At 38.6% G+C, this 17916-nt stretch overlaps 1 protein-coding gene and 1 non-coding gene across 2 annotated transcripts; both read right to left on the reverse strand.

Annotated features, from left to right (window-relative positions):
* Positions 1-122: 122 nt before the first annotated feature.
* Positions 123-17403, reverse strand: LOC117302595 (neprilysin-1-like). Its single transcript, XM_033786571.1, has 21 exons — positions 17235-17403; positions 15754-15852; positions 13452-13613; positions 12841-12924; positions 11647-11864; positions 11447-11509; positions 10362-10478; positions 9811-9897; positions 9148-9281; positions 8537-8759; positions 7665-7763; positions 7163-7240; positions 6681-6784; positions 5758-5816; positions 4901-4952; positions 4293-4360; positions 2892-3022; positions 2088-2153; positions 1512-1598; positions 904-980; positions 123-382 (listed from the first exon to the last, which is right to left on the reverse strand). The coding sequence occupies exons 1-21, from the start codon at positions 17401-17403 to the stop codon at positions 283-285; spliced, it is 2277 nt and encodes a 758-aa protein (XP_033642462.1). The 3' UTR covers positions 123-282.
* On the reverse strand, positions 5939-6011 carry Trnan-guu. The gene has a single exon. It is a non-coding gene; the product is annotated as a tRNA-Asn (tRNA).
* Positions 17404-17916: the final 513 nt, after the last annotated feature.

Here is a 17916-nt window from a genome sequence, read left to right on the forward strand (position 1 = left end):
TTGCTAGTCCTGAAAATCACGTGGAAATTTGGTTGGCATTCATGTTTTTATAAACGGAGAAATTTCATGCTAAGCAAATTTGTGTGCTTAGCAGCGCTATGAAATTGGGCCCTGTTCTCTGGGAGATTTTGTCCCCCATAATGGGGAAATTAACATAGGCTGATAAAAGATGATTCAAAAGAGGGCGCTATCAGTAGAAGTCCGTACACACTCGCTGTTCGTGTCTTCGTTATAAAATCCATTATTTGTATTCCCTTGTAAAGTGTTCTTATACAGCGATGGTTACCATACACTGCATTTATCCACTGGGTTCATGTAGCTTGTCTTCGAGCAGTTGAACGCCTTGGCGAAGTCCTCGTTGTTTTGCATTGTCCCGATAACTCTATAGGAAGAAGAAACAATAAGTTGCATAAAGAGGGACATCATCACAGCACCAGACTGTTAAACATTGCACTTTGTTTCTGTTGAATATGCATGATGTATCCTTACGTCATGGCTAGTGACCCTTGACCTGTTGGGTTTATGAATACATGTCCAGACATGGCGACGTTCAGTAATTTGCGTCATCAAACTGAGTAAGTCCAACCAATGGGATACTTTTGGGACGCATGGTGGCAGCAGACTTACCAGGTAAAATCCATTGTTCTCGGTCATGTGCGCACGCTCAGAACTATGTAAACAATGGACATTTACCTGGTAAGTCTGCTGCCACCTAGCGTCCCAAAGTCTCCTGTTACTACTACAAATTCTGGTTTATTTTGGAGCGAGACAATGAAGAACATCTTACGATGGGTACGTCTGTGGGTTGATTGCTTTACTTAGATGATAAAAAGGTGTTTTTCGTCATAACTTGATTCTGTCAGTCATTAAAATTTGAAAGCATAGAATTACAAAAAACCGTACCTGTAACGCCCAGGACTGTGGCGATTCCTTAGGAGGTATGACGTCACGCCTTCCGGTCGAAACACGCTGCACCATAACTTAACATTAAATCAAATAAAGATGGTTGTATTATCATCTAGCGTCAAGAATCTGTTCCTATAAAATTGCATTGCTGCTTCATCAGAAAATTGTGCTTCATATCTCCTTTTTTTTCGGCTAAGCAAAAGAGAGCAGGACACCAGTCACATAAAATGGTAAATGTGGCAGGGTATTTTGGCTGGTAACAACATTTTTGAAAGCATATATTGGTCTGCTTAATATATCTGCCATCTGTTGTTAAATAGCTGATATGAGCTCATAGCTCTTATATATTGGTATTATCTTTTCATTCCTTTCTTGCAATTTCGATGACCAATAAATTGAGCTCAAATTTTCATAGATTGGTGTTATTTTAAGCATATGCTGGGATACATCAATATTACGGATACCTGTCTACCAAAAGATACCCTAACTACAAAATTGTAAAAACAAAAAGTAATCAGGTTTTATGACACGTAACTAAATTCAAGAATGCAGACATAACTATGCACTATAAGAAACGATAATCGTGAAATCAATAGAATATTTACTTGTCCAAATGAGAGGAAAAACATTTGATCTTGGTTGAAGTTCAGTCCTGGTAGAAGCGGGTCATCCACTATGTTATCCTTGTATGACTGAGGGGAAAAAACAAGAAAGTGAAAAGAGTTTATTCTTTGACAACATTCGCTTTAAAAACATGTATGAATGTATAATGTCAAATGTCGAAAAAGAAAAGTAGACTATCACTGTACAAACCTATATGAAAGTGCAATGTCCGATATCGAAAAAAGCAAAGTAGACATTCACTGTACAAACCTATTTGAATGTCCAATGTACAATATCGAAAGGGCAAAGTAGACATTCACTGTACAAACCCAAACGAATGTGCCTATAGCCAATATCGAACTTAATTTACTAGAGGACATGGATGTTTATATTATAGGCGTCGTGCGGGTAAGGGTGTTTAAAATCTAAGTTCGCAACTCACAAGGGTAAATTCTTGGCAAGAAGCTACAAAGCAGGACACGAGGATGCAAATTTATGCCCCATGCAACTTTTGTGAGTGCCGCCCGAAGGTTTATAAATCATAAACCATAATCCAATATTTACAAAATATTCATTACCTTGTAAGCTTCTTTCAAGCCCCCATTGTCTGCGATGTTTTCTCCTTGAGTTAGCTTTCCATTCAACTATTGACATAAAGAAAAACATTAAAGTTCATGATATTTTCTTTAAAACATCCATTGCCAAGACTGATCACAAATCGACCCCCAAAAGGGTCACAGTGACGCAGTGACGAGTTTAAATCCCATCGCAGTTAAATCCGACGTACATGTGTATACATAAACCAAAACACATATCCTTATCCTTGCGGATAAGGACAGTTGACCAGTCTATTTCAAGAGCCAGTCTGACCCAGAAAAGGATCAGGCCAGCTGGGACCTAGACTTGATTCAAGTCCCGTTGTCATGCGAGAGGTCCCTAAGCATATCCGCCGGTAAAATGCATAGCTATTGTGGTCCCGAGAATGGGACTTACGGGGTCGTTTCTAAGTTCTGTACGTTGGGGAACGCAGAGCATCACAAAACAATAGGTTTTTTGGCGATGGCACGAGTCAAGTCTAGCTGGGACCCAGAATCCGGGTCAAATCTGACCGTTGTTTAATCAACGCACTCACAGTTTCATTGGTTTCAGGCATCCTTGCACTAGGTCCCCACCTTAAAAGCCATTTCCGGGTCAACCTGACCCAAAAATGGTCAAGATCAACTGACTCAAATCTACCCTAATAGGGCTCACAGTGACGCAGTGACGGGTTAAAATCTCATCTTTTAAACCAATTTGCGGGTCATCATGACATAGAAATGGGTCAAGCCATATTGACCCATAAATCGGGTCAAATCTGACCGTTGTTTAATCAATGTACTCACAGTTTCATTGGTCTCAGGCATAACGTAGTTTGAGTACTGATCCACCATACACTGGGCTCGCTCCTTGAAATTGAAGACTGACTGTTCACTCCACCAGTCATTCAGGTTACCATCTTTATCGTACTGTCTCCCTATTATAAGTACGAAAGTAGAGCACAGATTTTTACAAATATTTTACAATATTTAATAGCACTTTGTATAGACGATGTGACCTCTGACGTCACTCGAAAACCATAACATGATTCGCGCGCATACCGCCGGGCAAAACCTTTGTGTTTTGGCAGCCAGCTAGAAAGTGTATGTAATCTTACCATGACCACGCGTCTTTTTGCCCGGCGAAACATGTATACAGTGTTTTGTCAATAGAGGGCAGTTTGAATGTAAACATAGGTCACATCGTCTAAATAGTGGGTGCGTTCGTTTAGCTTCCCTGGGTCGACCCCGGTGTATGGCGGTTTTTTTTCCAGGACGAACGTGGGTAATTATCTGCACACGTTCGTCCTGGAAAAAGAAAACGCCACACACCGGGGTCGACCCAGGGAAGCTAAACGAATGCACCCAGTGTTTCTAGTGTTTTGGGGCACACACGGAGAAGGCTCGTTCACCGTATAGCGAGAATGGGTATGGGGACCAGCAGGAGCTAGTTGCAGGTTTGCTGTGGATAGTTGCAGGTTTGCTGTGGATAATGGGCGGGGATGTAAGAAGGAAGTTTAAAGCCTGTGTGTGATGATTTTTTTCTATGAAGGATGGAGCGAGATTGCGGAATACCCTGCAATGAGGGTCATGTTAATAATCTTCTTTGTCATAACTACACACTGGTCAGCTCATATAGCATTTATAACACGCCATATATTCAATAAATTGCTCAAAGGTGCTGTACATAAAATATTATATTTTAAAGGCAGTGGACACTATATTGTCAAAGACTAGCCTTCACAGTTGGTGTATCTCAACACATGCATAAAATAACAAACCTGTGAAGTTTTGAGCTCAATCGGTCATCGAACTTGCGAGATAAAAAAACACCCCTGTCACACGAAGTTGTGTGCGTTTAGATGGTTGATTTCGAGACCTCAAGTTCTAAATTTGAGGTTTTGAAATCAAATTTGTGGAAAATTACTTCTTTCACGAAAACTATGGCACTTCAGAGGGAGCCGTTTCTCACAATGTTTTAGACCATCAACCTCTCCCCATTACTCGCCACCATAGTGTCCACTGCCTTTAAGTCACACCAATGTTGTGCATATATTTTAGGTTTGTCGGTTATTTAATAATCAACTATTTTGCGGAACGTTTAAGGAATTCAATACTTCAATAAGGAATCGTATTTATTACAAAAACACGGTCCGTTAGAAAAATGTGGCCTTCATAGTTTGTGTCTTCATAAATATTGAGTCTCACCTTTGTCATCAAATCCGTGGGTTATTTCATGTCCTATAACTACGCCAATTCCTCCGTAGTTGTAGTACCTGTATAAGAAAACCACAACAAAGAGTCGTAATGTTTAATTATATTGAAGAAAAAAAAACACCCCAATAACAACAACAATTAAACAAACGGCAAACACCCCATAAAACAAGCACACAATGTATGCAGCTGATTTATGCAGCCTGGGGTTGTTATACCTATGGTGAGTTGAGAAAGTTTAAGAAGTTTGAGAAAATTTTTAGGATTTGAGGCATTGCATGGTGAGGAATCTTTATGTATTAGGTTTGCGGTAACACCATGTGTGTATCTACTTGCCAGGTAGAGTTTGTTCTTTAGAGAACTGTCTTTCTTAATTATACTACCGTAAAGTAGATTTATTGGATGTTCGTGAGAAGGTTAAAAACATTTCTGATGAACATAGGGGTTAAATACTTTTTGTAAAGCACCTTGATCTATATAGCTGCTAGGAGAGCGTATGATTATAAGAACCAAACTGTCATTATTATTATAAGATTAATAGCCGTTTGAAAGAATGAGATTTGGTGAAGTTTAGAAAAAGGTAACATTGTCACTACTCTTACAGAGGTAGGTCATGGTGGTAGAATGGCGGCTGTAAAATACCAGCTGTAAACACTGAAATAAAAAGAAAAACAAAAACGAAAATAGTGGTTAACTTGATGATGTTCAATTTCTGGCTATTTGAATTTGAAATTGCTCCGTTGTTTCAAATTGGGTTAATTCTTGCCGAACTCGTAAATTTACATCAAAGCACCAAGTACAGGATTAACAATTGACAAGAAAAAATATATTTATATTAGCACTTTGAAAGTTCACAACATCACAAATTCTCCAGAGAAATATTTCTCTTTTTTAGAATTATGTACAAGTTGAGAAACTACAATTCAAGTCCTCACTCCTCCCCTTCAACATAACTAAGTTACTTTTATGATGGAGTGTTTATTGAAACTAGAGGGTAAAAGCCTCCTGAAGGCGAATAGGTATATAAACTGCTTTTGAAACGTCGAGACCGAACCGGCCCTTGTTGAGCTATTACTCCGCCGAAAGAGAATGTACACATGGTTGCATTTTTTAGTTATTTCTTTAATCCAAGAATACAAATCGTTTTAGTATCAGGGACGTGATAGGTTGTTGAGAAAAAAAACTGAACTCTCAGGAGTCTCGGCGCAAAGTGCGAAAGCATGCGAGCTCGAAAACTTGCGAGCACGAAGCCCAATATTATTATTATTATTATTGTTATTGTTATTATTATTATTATTATTATTATTATTATTTTTTTTTTTTCTTTTTGGCGGGGGAAGTGGGGGGGGGGGGGTGACAAACCTAAAATTGTCCTTCTTTTTCGTGCAAAAAAGACCTGGAAATCCGTTCAAAAAACAGAGGTAGCTTCCCGTTCTTGACCCAAATATAAGCTACTTACAAATGCGATTCTTTGATGAGCTGTAATATGCGTTTACATCAGTAGGTGCTGCTGTCCATCTGTAAGAACAATACAGGTTGGACACTTTATGACACTAGGTGGCAGCAGACAAAAATCCGCTTTTCGCAAACATTTTTTTCTAATCAATAATTTTTTAGCTTTTTGGGGTTGAACAAAGAATTGACTAGAGTGGGATTCGAACCAACGACCTCCGGATTAACGTGCCGGCGCTCTACCAACTGAGCTATCTAGCCCTATATTGGCGAAATATAATAATTTTTTTGAGAAAAATTATACATCATCGGAAAAGTGTCGACAAGGCCGTCCTCACTGAGTTCAAACAATGAAAACGTTTACGTGTGCACGCATCCTTTGACCTCAGCGAGAGAGGGCGCTGTTTGAAACAAGGGGTCCATGTTACACAGGGTGAGTCAACAAGAAGTTGACTGGAATTTGTGATTTTTTTTCGAAACACACAAATGAAACTCAAAAGTTCAGTAAAACATTTATTTAACATGCACTCTCTCCTGCTTATTAGAAAAAAAGGTTGAAAAAATTGATAATTCCTAAGAGGAGTTATGTATTTATTTTATTCTAATAAAGGTACTAATTTTGCACGCTGTCCATGGAAAACAAATGAATAACCTTTTTTATACCCTATGCTACTTTCTAAGATGTTTAGATTAAGTCTAGCATTAAAATTCCACGGACAGCTACAAACATGAGTGTTTTCAGTAAAACAGGCATAACTTCACTTAAAACCGATCAATTTGTGTTTTTTTTTAGGAAAGAATGTTTTTATTTGCTTCACTGGAGTTTAGAGTGTCAGTTGTTGTTTCGTTTTTAAATCATAAATCTCCGGCAACTTTTTTTTGACTCACCCTGTATACCACAATTTGGTTTGTGTTAGTGCGGATACTTACGCCGTTTTATCCACTAGGCTCCGCAGGCGTGCAGAGCGCTGCCCCATGCTCCATTGACGCCATATCAATGAATTTGTGAAGTAGCTATCGCTCACAAAGTCAAGCTGGAATTCAGAAATTGAAGATAGCGTTAACATCTTCCCGCAAACAGTTTTTTGAAAAAAGCATAGTGGCTACAAAGCAACAAAACATAAAATTAACTACAAACTATCTAGTTTGTTACATAAAACAATAGAATATTAAGTATTGTATCCGATACAAGTTGTACTTGTGTCAATGCTTCATTTATAGCAGCCTTAATAATTTAAATTTTGGGTGCGTTCGTTTAGCTTCCCTGGGTCGACCCCGGTGTGTGGCGGGTTTTTTTCCAGGACGAACGTGGGTAAGTATCTTAACACGTTTGTCCTGGGGAAAAAAAAGCCACACACCGGGGTCGACCCAGGGAAGCTAAACGAACGCACCCATAGATTGGCAATACTTACTCCGTTGTAGTATTCATCCAGTTTGGTATCATCTATTATCCAGTCAGGGTACCCGACTTCGACCCGCATGCTGTCAGCCTGGTTGATGAAATTAGAATTAAAGGGGTTTCTATTAACACATTCATTTAAACATTGGTGAGGTGCTGAACATCCTTACTGAAATTGTTAATACTTGTTAATTTATGTAGCAAGAAAAGAATCAGCAGCAAAGTAAGTCTACACTCTCTATGATAGCATTTTCGGTGTTCGTTAATTTTGACGATTGGTAGTTATTATTATTATCTCGCAACTTAAACCACTAACTGAGCTCAAATTTGTACAGGTTTGTTGTTTTATGCACATGCTGAGATACACCAAGTGAGAAGACTGGTCTTTGACAATTACCAATAGTGTCCAGTGTCTTTAAGTGGTGTCAAAGTTTGTAAAATGAAAACTCATGGGTACTTCACTCATACAGTGAACCCTTTTCCCCTTGAAAGTTATCCGTGAATTTCTCTCTCACCTTCTCTGCTGCTACTTTCTTGTCGGCTTCTTGCAGCCAGTCATTCGTCTCCAGCATCTCCTTGAACGCAGTCTTTAAATGTCCAACTATCTTTAAAGTCTGAAAATAAGGTTTTTCACTTCGTTCGTTTAATTTGACTGAGCACATACAAATATCCTCCCGAACGTCTTTACATTGTCCATAGCACACGTTGGTTTTCAGTTTTAATTATAATTAAAACGTCACTAGTATTAATTTAATTATGCTGTTGTTCTTGTCAGTCTTTCTTGATTCCATTCAAACGATGTCATGTACACTTCAACAGCACTCAACGGGTATTGGATGTGGGGTTCCTTTGGTGCTCTCCTATTTTGAGTAAATGCTGTATTTTATTTTGACTTGCTGTATTTTAACTTGATAACATGTGGAGCCAACGTCCTGCGGGAAATGGTGCAAGATTTGATTGATTAAACATGTAGGGTAGTAAGCCGAGCTGTCTATATGGCGGTGGACTCAAGTTCTGTGCTTTACAGATTATGTTCTAATCCTGGTTCTTTGAGTCGCAACACTTGTATCATTGAGCAAGTCAATATCTGTCCACAAGTGAGAGCTGAGAGTGACGTGTCCAGGTGCAATGGAAATATTCTCAATCGCTTAATGCATATGATACCAGATATATTCACTGGCCTGCTGAGCAATATTGGCTCAAAACAGAATTTATTTGTTTTTGTTTTGTTTACTATTGTAACATAAAAGGGGGACACTTTGCCAACAGAGAGCGTACACCAGGCGCGGATCTGAGCCGTGTCTGACACAAGTGTTTCTGGCACATGAACATCAAAGCACTACGTTCTCAAGGTTGATTTCTATGTATATTGTGATACAAAACATACCTTTTCTTTTGCATCTCCCGGGAAGTATTCCTCAACATACATCCTGCCTGTTGCGAACCTAAGATAGTTGTTGGCCTCCTCCACGCATCTTTCCCACCGAGCAGCAGATGCAGAAGTTCCTTCAACGACGTTGATGTACTTCTGCCCGATGTCAACGAACGTCTTACCAAGTTCAAACACGGAGTCATCTACAAGACGCCATATCATGTAGTTCATCACCACTCTATAACGATGGGCGACATGTAGAGTTGAAATGGATTAAAGGTTTATTTGTGGTACATATTTCCCTGTTTTGCTTTTAGAACAAGATACCTGTGGTCTTTAATTTTAAATTTTCTCCTCGAAATCAGATTGAGTATAATTTATTCCCACCGTTTAGAAACACTCTAAAACACGTGAGAAGAGTCGTACAGAATCCGGGTCCCGTAATGGGTGAACAGTCTCTGAGTCTCGAAATGACCCAAAAAATATTCAAAACGGTCACAGAATCAGAGTTAAAACCCATTTTTTGTAAGCAAAAACCCGGGTCAGCTTGACCCGGAAATGGGCCAGGTTCCCTTGGACCCGGAATCCTGGTCAATTTTGACCCGGAAGTTTTTGAGAGCCCCTACCTGGAACTTTGTCTTGATAGCCACATCGTGACCTCTGACATGAAGCTTGGGACTTTGTTAACGATTCTCTCCGTTGAGGGAATTGGTTTGACGCTGTCTGGTAGTAGTGCGTTATACAATATAACCCAATCAATCTGCAAAGAATAATATCAGCACATCAAAATAAGTAAACTTATTTCAAAATTAGTAATTTTAAGATGGTAAACACATTCATCTGACACTGTATTGGGTTTGGGTAATCTATATACACCCAAACCAATCATTGCACTCCTATGTTGTCCACCATACCTAAAAAGCTAATGTAGGCCAAAGGATAAGTACATTGTGTTTTGGAAAATAAAATTAATTCTTAACATCTAGTTAAAACAAATTCTTTATAAACAGCCTGTGACATTCTTCAGATCCGGTGGTAATCCATTTTAAAGTGACAACATAAAATAAATTGATGTTTTTCAAGGATTTTCTGGACGTCCATATTGGGGGTTATTTTAATTGCAGCAATTGAAATAAGCAACACGGTAGTTTATTATGGCCTTTTCTTGACTCGACAGCACTTCACGTGGAAATATTTCTTCCTGGTATGAACTTTAAAATCAGTGAGCTTTCATAGTAAACATAATCAACCTGTTTTCTCTTTCAATACAAATCAAGTATCTGGTGTACCTGTGGGTATGTGACAGTTAGATTATAGAGGGTGTAGATGTTGTAGAGAGCCGCGCTGTCCCTCCGGTCAGAGGAAGAAATTGTCATCTATCATCGGAAAATAGAAATGAAGCATATGCAGTTGGTTAAGTGAGTAATGCTGCCTTTTCAAAATCCGAGACGGTTTAAAAACCTTTAAAGGCACTGGACACGTTTTGTAATTTAAGAAACCAATATTATCATTTGGTGTTTCCCAGCATATCAATAAAAATAACAAACCTGTGATTGTTTTGGCCCAATTAGTCACCAAGAGAACAATGAACCCTTGTTGCATTACTTTGTATGCTTTCAGATGCAAAATAAAAGACTTCAGGTAAAGTCTTTTATTATTCGAGTAAGAATTTACCTCTTTTTAATTTATTGCCCAGCGGCTCTTCTCTTATTAAACGTAAAAACATTATTAACAAATACAAGACAGTTAAGTTATGAATTTGTTTAAGCTTGAGTTGTAGAATAATTTGTAGCCGGTTGTTTTGTTTGCTTAATGAAACAAAATATGAGTTTATACTTACATTTGCCAAAGCCGTTTCTAATTCCATGACTTCTTCCATGGAAGCTCTGGCAGTGACTTCATCCACACCAAGCTGAACGACAACATCGACCATGTACTGCACGTAGGCGGCTCGATCCTTTAAATCAAGTGATACAATACACAATTAATATCATACATGCCATAACTTGCGCCAGTGCCCAAAATGCATGACACGACTTAGCGAGAAATTCTGACTCTACAGCCTATAATGCATATAACTCTTAAAGTTTTAGTTTGAATTGGTTTGTTTTTTCCTGGAGGGGGAATTTTATTTAAGTTTCTTCAATGTACAAAGCTACACAAAATACTGGTAAAACCAACTACTTACAGAACGATATACGAACATAGAATTGGCAGATGACAAAAGCAGGAAATTTGATGATATATGCATGGCATTTAGTTAGTACATAGCTATACTAAAGGCTCCCATTTGGTATTGAACTTGTCTAAGTTGTGATTCTTAACAAAGATCATTTTTTCCATGACAAAATAATGATTTTGTTTGAAATTCACTCTTGTCGATTGTAACTAGTGACAGCTGCAGATGATTTTGTTCCTACTTTCAATCAATGAGAGTGAGTTTCAGTCTGAAACTTTAAGAGAGTGACGTGGTCTTTAGGGCGTAAGCAAAAAGCAGGCATATCCTTAGAACAAAAAGAAAATTAGGAGGGGGGGGGTGGCCGAATCTCATGCCACAGACAAGTCATACAGTTTCCCGCTTTGACGAACGATCACAGGGAACAATTTCCATCGGCAAAACAGCGACCGGTTGGTCTATAGGCCTTTATCATGGTGCGGCCATTTTGATTTGTCTCCAATCCAAATCACTGTAACCAAAACCTGAGGCTGGAAGAAAAAATAGCCTGGTTCCATTTGTTCATGTATATTAATAGCATTTCTTACTGTTATTGGATACAGGGAACATTACCAATATACCATAACAACCCCAATATAACAGCTCTTCTTATACAACTAATCATGTTGAATTGAGCATCATGTTGTCTTGAGCAGGGTCATGAAGAACTGTTAGTATTACCGTTGTTGTTTATAGAGTAGCTAGCTTACCTCATTATGTTTGTCTTTAAGGTAGTAATCTCTGCTGCCCATCCCGAGGCCTGGTTGGTCAAGCTGTACGAGAGATCAAAGTGCATTAAAATCATATGAATAAGAGTTTTCACAATTTTTTTGATACAAACGATTGATACCAATGGCTAAACAGAAGCTACTATCAAGTCAGAAACACGATTTAAACAAAACTAGCACACCTGCACAACGTAGCCAGATGAGTTCTTGCTATCACTGCTGACCCACGACGAGATTATGGCATCGATATTGTACTGACTAATGAGGCGGGCCAAGAATGTCTCAAATTTGTAGGTCGTTTTGTCCCAGTTTCCGCCAGGGTTGGTTCCAAGCACTGGCCAGCCCCCCAAAGCAGTCAAGAGATCCACCAGGGGCTTGGTGCCAGCTTTCTCAATGGCAGCTGTCGAGAAAAGAGAAAACAAGGAATGGTTGAAGAAGTTGCATGTCGTGGCCGAGTGAATAAGAACACCGGACTCGAACTTGGATGTTTCCGATCAGCAGAGTGTGGGTTCGAGTCCTGGTCGCGACACTTGTGTCCCCGAGCAAGACACTTAACCATGATTTAAGCGCACTGGACTCGAGCTCTGGTGTTCTGCAGAGTGTTGGTGCGAGTTCGAGTTCCGCAAATGATGCCTGTGTCCGTTAGCAAGACACTTAACCATTATTGCTTCGTCCTTCGGATGGGATGTAAAGCCGTTGGTCCCGTGTGTTGTGTAATGTACGTTAAATAACCCAGTGCAATTATTGCCGGTAACCCTGGTTTGATTGGCTGCATATAATTGCTTCACAACACCTTGTACACTCGGTGCTATGTAAAGGATTTGGATTCATACTTCTAAACGTAGCTCCGAAATACATTGTAGGCAAACAGTGAATGTTGTAGCGCCTTGAGCGTCACTGAGCGTCGCTGAGCGTCGCTGAGCGTCGCTGAGCGTCACTGAGCGACGGATAATGCGCGATAGGGCATAATAGAAAAGAGATATAGAAAAGTAACAAAATTATAAAAAGGAATATATAGATCCATCCGGGCTCGGTGCCTGCCTTCTCAATTTCATCAATAAAGAAAGGTATAAAACAAAGGAATGATCTGTGAAGAAGATTGTCAAATGTATAATTTGTTGATGAAAAAGCTTCTGAATAATAATTCCGTTTCGGCCTACATTCAATTCAATTCAGCTCAAATCAATCTACATCATGTATTTCCATATTGGTGAAAAGGGAGAATAATATACAAACTAAGTACTATTATTTAAGTAAAAGAAAGTCAATAACCATGTCAAGAAAATGAAATACAAAAATATATAGATACGGAGCAAACCATAATGGGGTTATTTACAGAAGCGAGAATGGCTTGTTTTGAAGTTATGTTGCCATACCTTCATCGAGGCACGACTTATAGTAGTTACGTACACTGACGAGAGATCTGGGTTCATCGTGACTGGTATCTCTCTCGAACAACTCTAAATAAACAGAACAACAACAAAATAATTTAGTTCTCGAAGTTTCTTGATACAAGTTAGTGCTGAAATAACCGCAGGAATTACACAAAATAATGCAGAAATGTTTCAACTAATAACGGGCTCCCGATAAACATGGTTATTTGGGGGGGGGGGAACCCAGAACCTATCATAGGCTGTCAGCAAGACATCAGAGCCCAATTTCATAGAGCTGATAAGCACACAAATTAATTTGTGTGAAATTTCTTCCTATACTCGTCTTTTATGGTCCAGTAATCCATCCTTTCATACTAAACATCCGTTATCCTCACCACGTTACTCCAATTGGTTTATATAGCCACCAATTGTTTCTGAAATAGAAACTGTAATTCACTATAACTTTCCCGCTTTTTCTGCTTTCCCCTCTCTTTTTCGATAAATTAATATGTATTTTTGTGTACTTGTTTTATGCCTCTGAAGAAGGTCCGGTTTGGATCAAAAGCTAAGGCCACCTACCCTACTCATCATATATTTAACTCATCTTCTCTTACCTCTACATCTGTTTGTAACTTGTTCCGTGATGTCAGTATAAGAGAAGTAGTTTGATTTGTCTTCGGGTATTATAGCCTTTTTGACCCAGCCGCCGCATGCGTACTCGAAGAAGTTATCACAAGGATCCACGTCCGTGTTCATGCTGTCCAGGTAAACTGCAGCTGAAAATAGAAACCAGTATATTTGTTGAGTGTTTGAGAAAAAAAAAACAAGCAAAATGTTAAATGTCTACACATTCTCTGAGGGAAGAAAGAGTAATAACTAGACATGGTGTTTGTTCATGCTGTCCAGGTAAACTGCAGCTAAAATAGAAACCAGTATATTTGTTGAGTGCCTGAGAAATAAACACGAAAAATGCTATAAGTTGTCGACAGAGAATTTCTTTGAGTGAAGAAAGAGTATGAGACTAGACTGGGTGTTTTGTGAACTGAAATATCCAGCTGAAACGTTCGCAATCATGTGAATGTTATTCTATCTTTCTTTGTAACTTTCTTTATAATTTGACATATAAAACAGTACTACTCTGACAAAAAAAAAACCCAATATAGCCCGAAGTCAACTTGCAGAAGTCAACTTGCCACGAATATTGCTGACTCGACAATCATTTATCTCACGAGCCAAAATAAGTTTGGCTATCGTGTGGTTCCATTCCTTCCACATTATATTCCCATGAGTGGATGTCCCTCCACTCCAAACTTAGATAATATTTAGTTATATAGGGCTATTACATGCCCAAGTCCTTCTGAATCTCTACTGTAGCTTTCAGATACACAGACCGAGATTTGAGACTGAAGAGTGAAAGGCAGTGGACACCTTCGGTAAATGGCAAAGACCAGCATTCTCACTTGGTGTATTCCAACATAAAGCATACAGTAACAAACCTGTCACAGTTTGGGCTCACTTGGTCATCGAATTTGCAAGAGAATAATGAAAGAAAAAACACCCTTGTTGCATTCCTTTATGTCTTTTCAGATGCACTATTACCAGCTTTAGCTGAAGAATTTTATTATTTGAGTGAGAAATTACCTCTTTCTCAAAAACAACTTTGCTTCAAACGGGAACCGTTTCTCACAATGTTTTATACAACCAACAGCTCCCAATTGCTCGTTTACGTTTGTATACTAACACTTATTTTGAGTATATACTAACACTTATTTTTTAGTAATTACCAACAGTGTCTAGTGCCTTTAATAACAGCCAGTATGCGTTCGTGTAAAATGGGCTTCTTTGCATTGAGGCAGTATTCAGCGATGACTGTTTATGTTTTCTTTATTGTAAAGAAAACAGATATTTATAGCCGATTCACCCGTGCGTATTAAATTGTTTTCGGTCGGTCTGTGTGAACAGAAATTGTATTGTTTTGTTTATTTTCTTATAAGGTCATCGGTTCATTCTCATTATCTAGTGGAAGACTTTGGACTATTGTAATTAAGATAGGCGCCTTTCAGTAAAGTTGTTATTCCAAATGGAATTCTTGTTCAGAATTTTACTACTGCCTAATTTCATACATTAGGTTTTGGTCATGATATTTCAAGTTCTAAGAGTTTGTAATTGAAAGGTGTACATGTAATTGTAATGTTTTGGTTTGACATGATACATTGCGGATGCGTATTGCTGCAACGTGATAACAAATCTCTCGTATCGTACACGTTCACGATAACTCATCGTGTACCGTACAGTTATGAGTGATGAGATTTCACAACAAACACTATGAGCCAAACATGTTTTATACGAGAAGGAATTTAAAGGCACTGGACACTATTGGTAATTGTCAAAGACCAGTCTTTTCACTTGCTGTATCTCAACATATGCATAAAATAACAAACCTTTGAAAATTTGAGCTCAATCGGTCGGAAGTTGCGATTTAATAATGAAACAAAAAACACCATTGTCACACGAAGTTGTGTGCTTTCAGATGCTTGATTTCGAGACCTCAAGTTCTTAATCTGAGGTCTCAAAATCAAATTCGTGGAAAATTACTTTTTACTCGAAAAGTACTCAACTTCAGAGGAGCCGTCTCTCACAGTGTTTTATATTACCAACCTCTCCCCATTACTCGTAATCAAGTATAAGGTTTTGTGGTAACAATTATTTTGAGTAATTACCAATAGAGTCCACGGCCTTTAACGAGAAGGAATTTAAACAAACATTAATATTAAATTAGATTTTACTATAAACAGACAGAGTATTAAATTCGATTTTCTTATAAACAGACAGCTTTAAAGGCAGTGGACACTATTGGTAATTACTGAAAATAATTATTATACCAATAGTGTAAACTGTATTTAATTGGTATTTTACCTGATTTGATGCATTGCTGTGATACGCAAAGTTCCTTGACGCTTGAATTTGTTGCACTGTCGACGGGAAGCTTCTGGTTAAATTTCACCACGAACACGACTGCCAAATCCGAAAACAGTTTAGACATTTATTAAAATATTGGCAGCAATAAACAAATGAACATACAGATTTCAACATCATTTGAAACATCATTATAACATGGTTGAGATACTCTGTTAATGTTATTATCAAAGTGCCGGTGAAATGTGAAGCATAGTGCTTTAAAAAAATGTTTCCCTGAGACAGACAAGACTAATATAGGACTGGACAAGGATAGACTGACAGATGAGACCAGCCAGATAAATGAATAAAAACATAAAGCAAAATTAATATGATTACAATGACATTCAACAGATATCACTCTTGGCTTGGCTTTGTAAAAAAGCATGTTTTAGAAGTATAGCGACATGTTTTCTCGAGAAACTTTTAAGCGTGAGGGGTTGCTTTATGCCGGTGTTAAGGTTGTTGCAAAATATAGTACCATTTGAAATGAAACTATTTTTTTTGAAGACGATGTTCGGTTAAAGTTAAAATGAAAATCACCCTTTAAAGGGTATATGTACTTTTTCCTAAAAAACCCCACAATGTCCACAGATTTACATTAAACTTACACAGTTTAAAGATTATGACAGTAGAAAGCTTCCCTTGAAATTTTACGTACCGAGGGGCTGTAGTTTTTGAGAAATGAGTAAAAGTAATAATTTTCGTCTCAGTTTTAGCATGTAAAAACGTATTAACCAGTTATGCTATGGTTTTGGTATAATGTAATAACTGGTTAAGGGGATTTTACATGCTAAAATAATTTTGGTCTCATGAAACCAAAATTATTTTGTGACTTGTTTTACTCATTTCTCAAACACTATACAACCTTAGTTAGTAATATTTGAAGGGAAACTTTCCACTGTCATTATCTTCAAACCCTGTAAGTTTAATGTAAATCTGAAGACATTTTGAAAAAGTACCCCAATCCTTTAATGCACCTCGAGTGTTATATGTGAATGTACTGATGAAGATAGAGTAAAACAATCATTGCCTGCTGTGGACTTGTTGTGGACTGCTGTGGACTTGTGTACATCCACGTGTTTTAAAACCCCAACGTTTCGATCAGTATGCTTTGATGGTCTTACTTCAAGGCAGTCATATTCTTCAACACGTGTGTAGGTCCACAGTGTTTACAAACCCCGCCTAATGTGGACCTCTTTGGTTTCATGTCCACACCAGTAGCCGATTTCACGAAACGCTAGGATTAATCCCATCTCGAGATAGGACGAGTAACAAGTAGGATTAATTTTAAGATTAACATGGTACAGCGCATGGCTTGGACTCGTCCCAAGTCCTAAGATTAATCCCAAGTAAGAAAGAGTTTGGTGAAATCGATGGCAGGTCCACATATAAAAATGCTCATCAACAGAGAGTATAATTATTAGAGTTCAGAAACTTACCCGCAGTAGCAAAGAATACAATACATAGCACTGCTAGCACACAGACTACAGCAGTTAGGATTGCAATTCTTCGTCCTGGTTTCTTGGTGGTTGTGTATGCGTTATCATCCATCATTAAATCAGCCGTGGAGCGCCTAGCCTTTACCGGGTGGACTCCATTAAAATCCATGGCTAATAAACGGTGCTTGTAGCAGTATCACTCGCTAAAGTACCTCTTCTCGCGTGAAAGAATCAAGTGTTCGAGATATTTGAACAACTTTACATACATCGAGCTGGGCATTCAAATTTATGGCGTCACGCACTTGCAACCAGCTTAGCTCCTTACTCGTCCCCCTAATGTTATACTTGTGGACAAGTCGTTAATGGCCTGCCGCGATGAGATAGTCGAGTCATGAGGGCGTAATGATTCAGGTTTCCGCGATCGTGTACTGCTCTCGCGAGATCACTGCTCTCACGCGAAGCTGCTGGCTGCCTACTACATACTGCCCCCTGTTATGGGTGCGTTCGTTTAGCTTTCCTGGGTCATCCCCGGTGTGGCGGTTTCAACTTTCCGCCGTGTTCAGTTTTCCGAATGACGAAATACGGTAACTATAACGTCATGCGATGCCTGCGCACAGCAAGCGAAAGTAGTAAATTTTTAGTGCCGTATTGAGTCATCCGTGTTACTCTCCGGTAGCTGTCA

Source organism: Asterias rubens, chromosome 18 (assembly GCF_902459465.1).
Source record: "Asterias rubens chromosome 18, eAstRub1.3, whole genome shotgun sequence".
Classification (NCBI taxonomy): Eukaryota; Metazoa; Echinodermata; class Asteroidea; order Forcipulatida; family Asteriidae; genus Asterias; species Asterias rubens.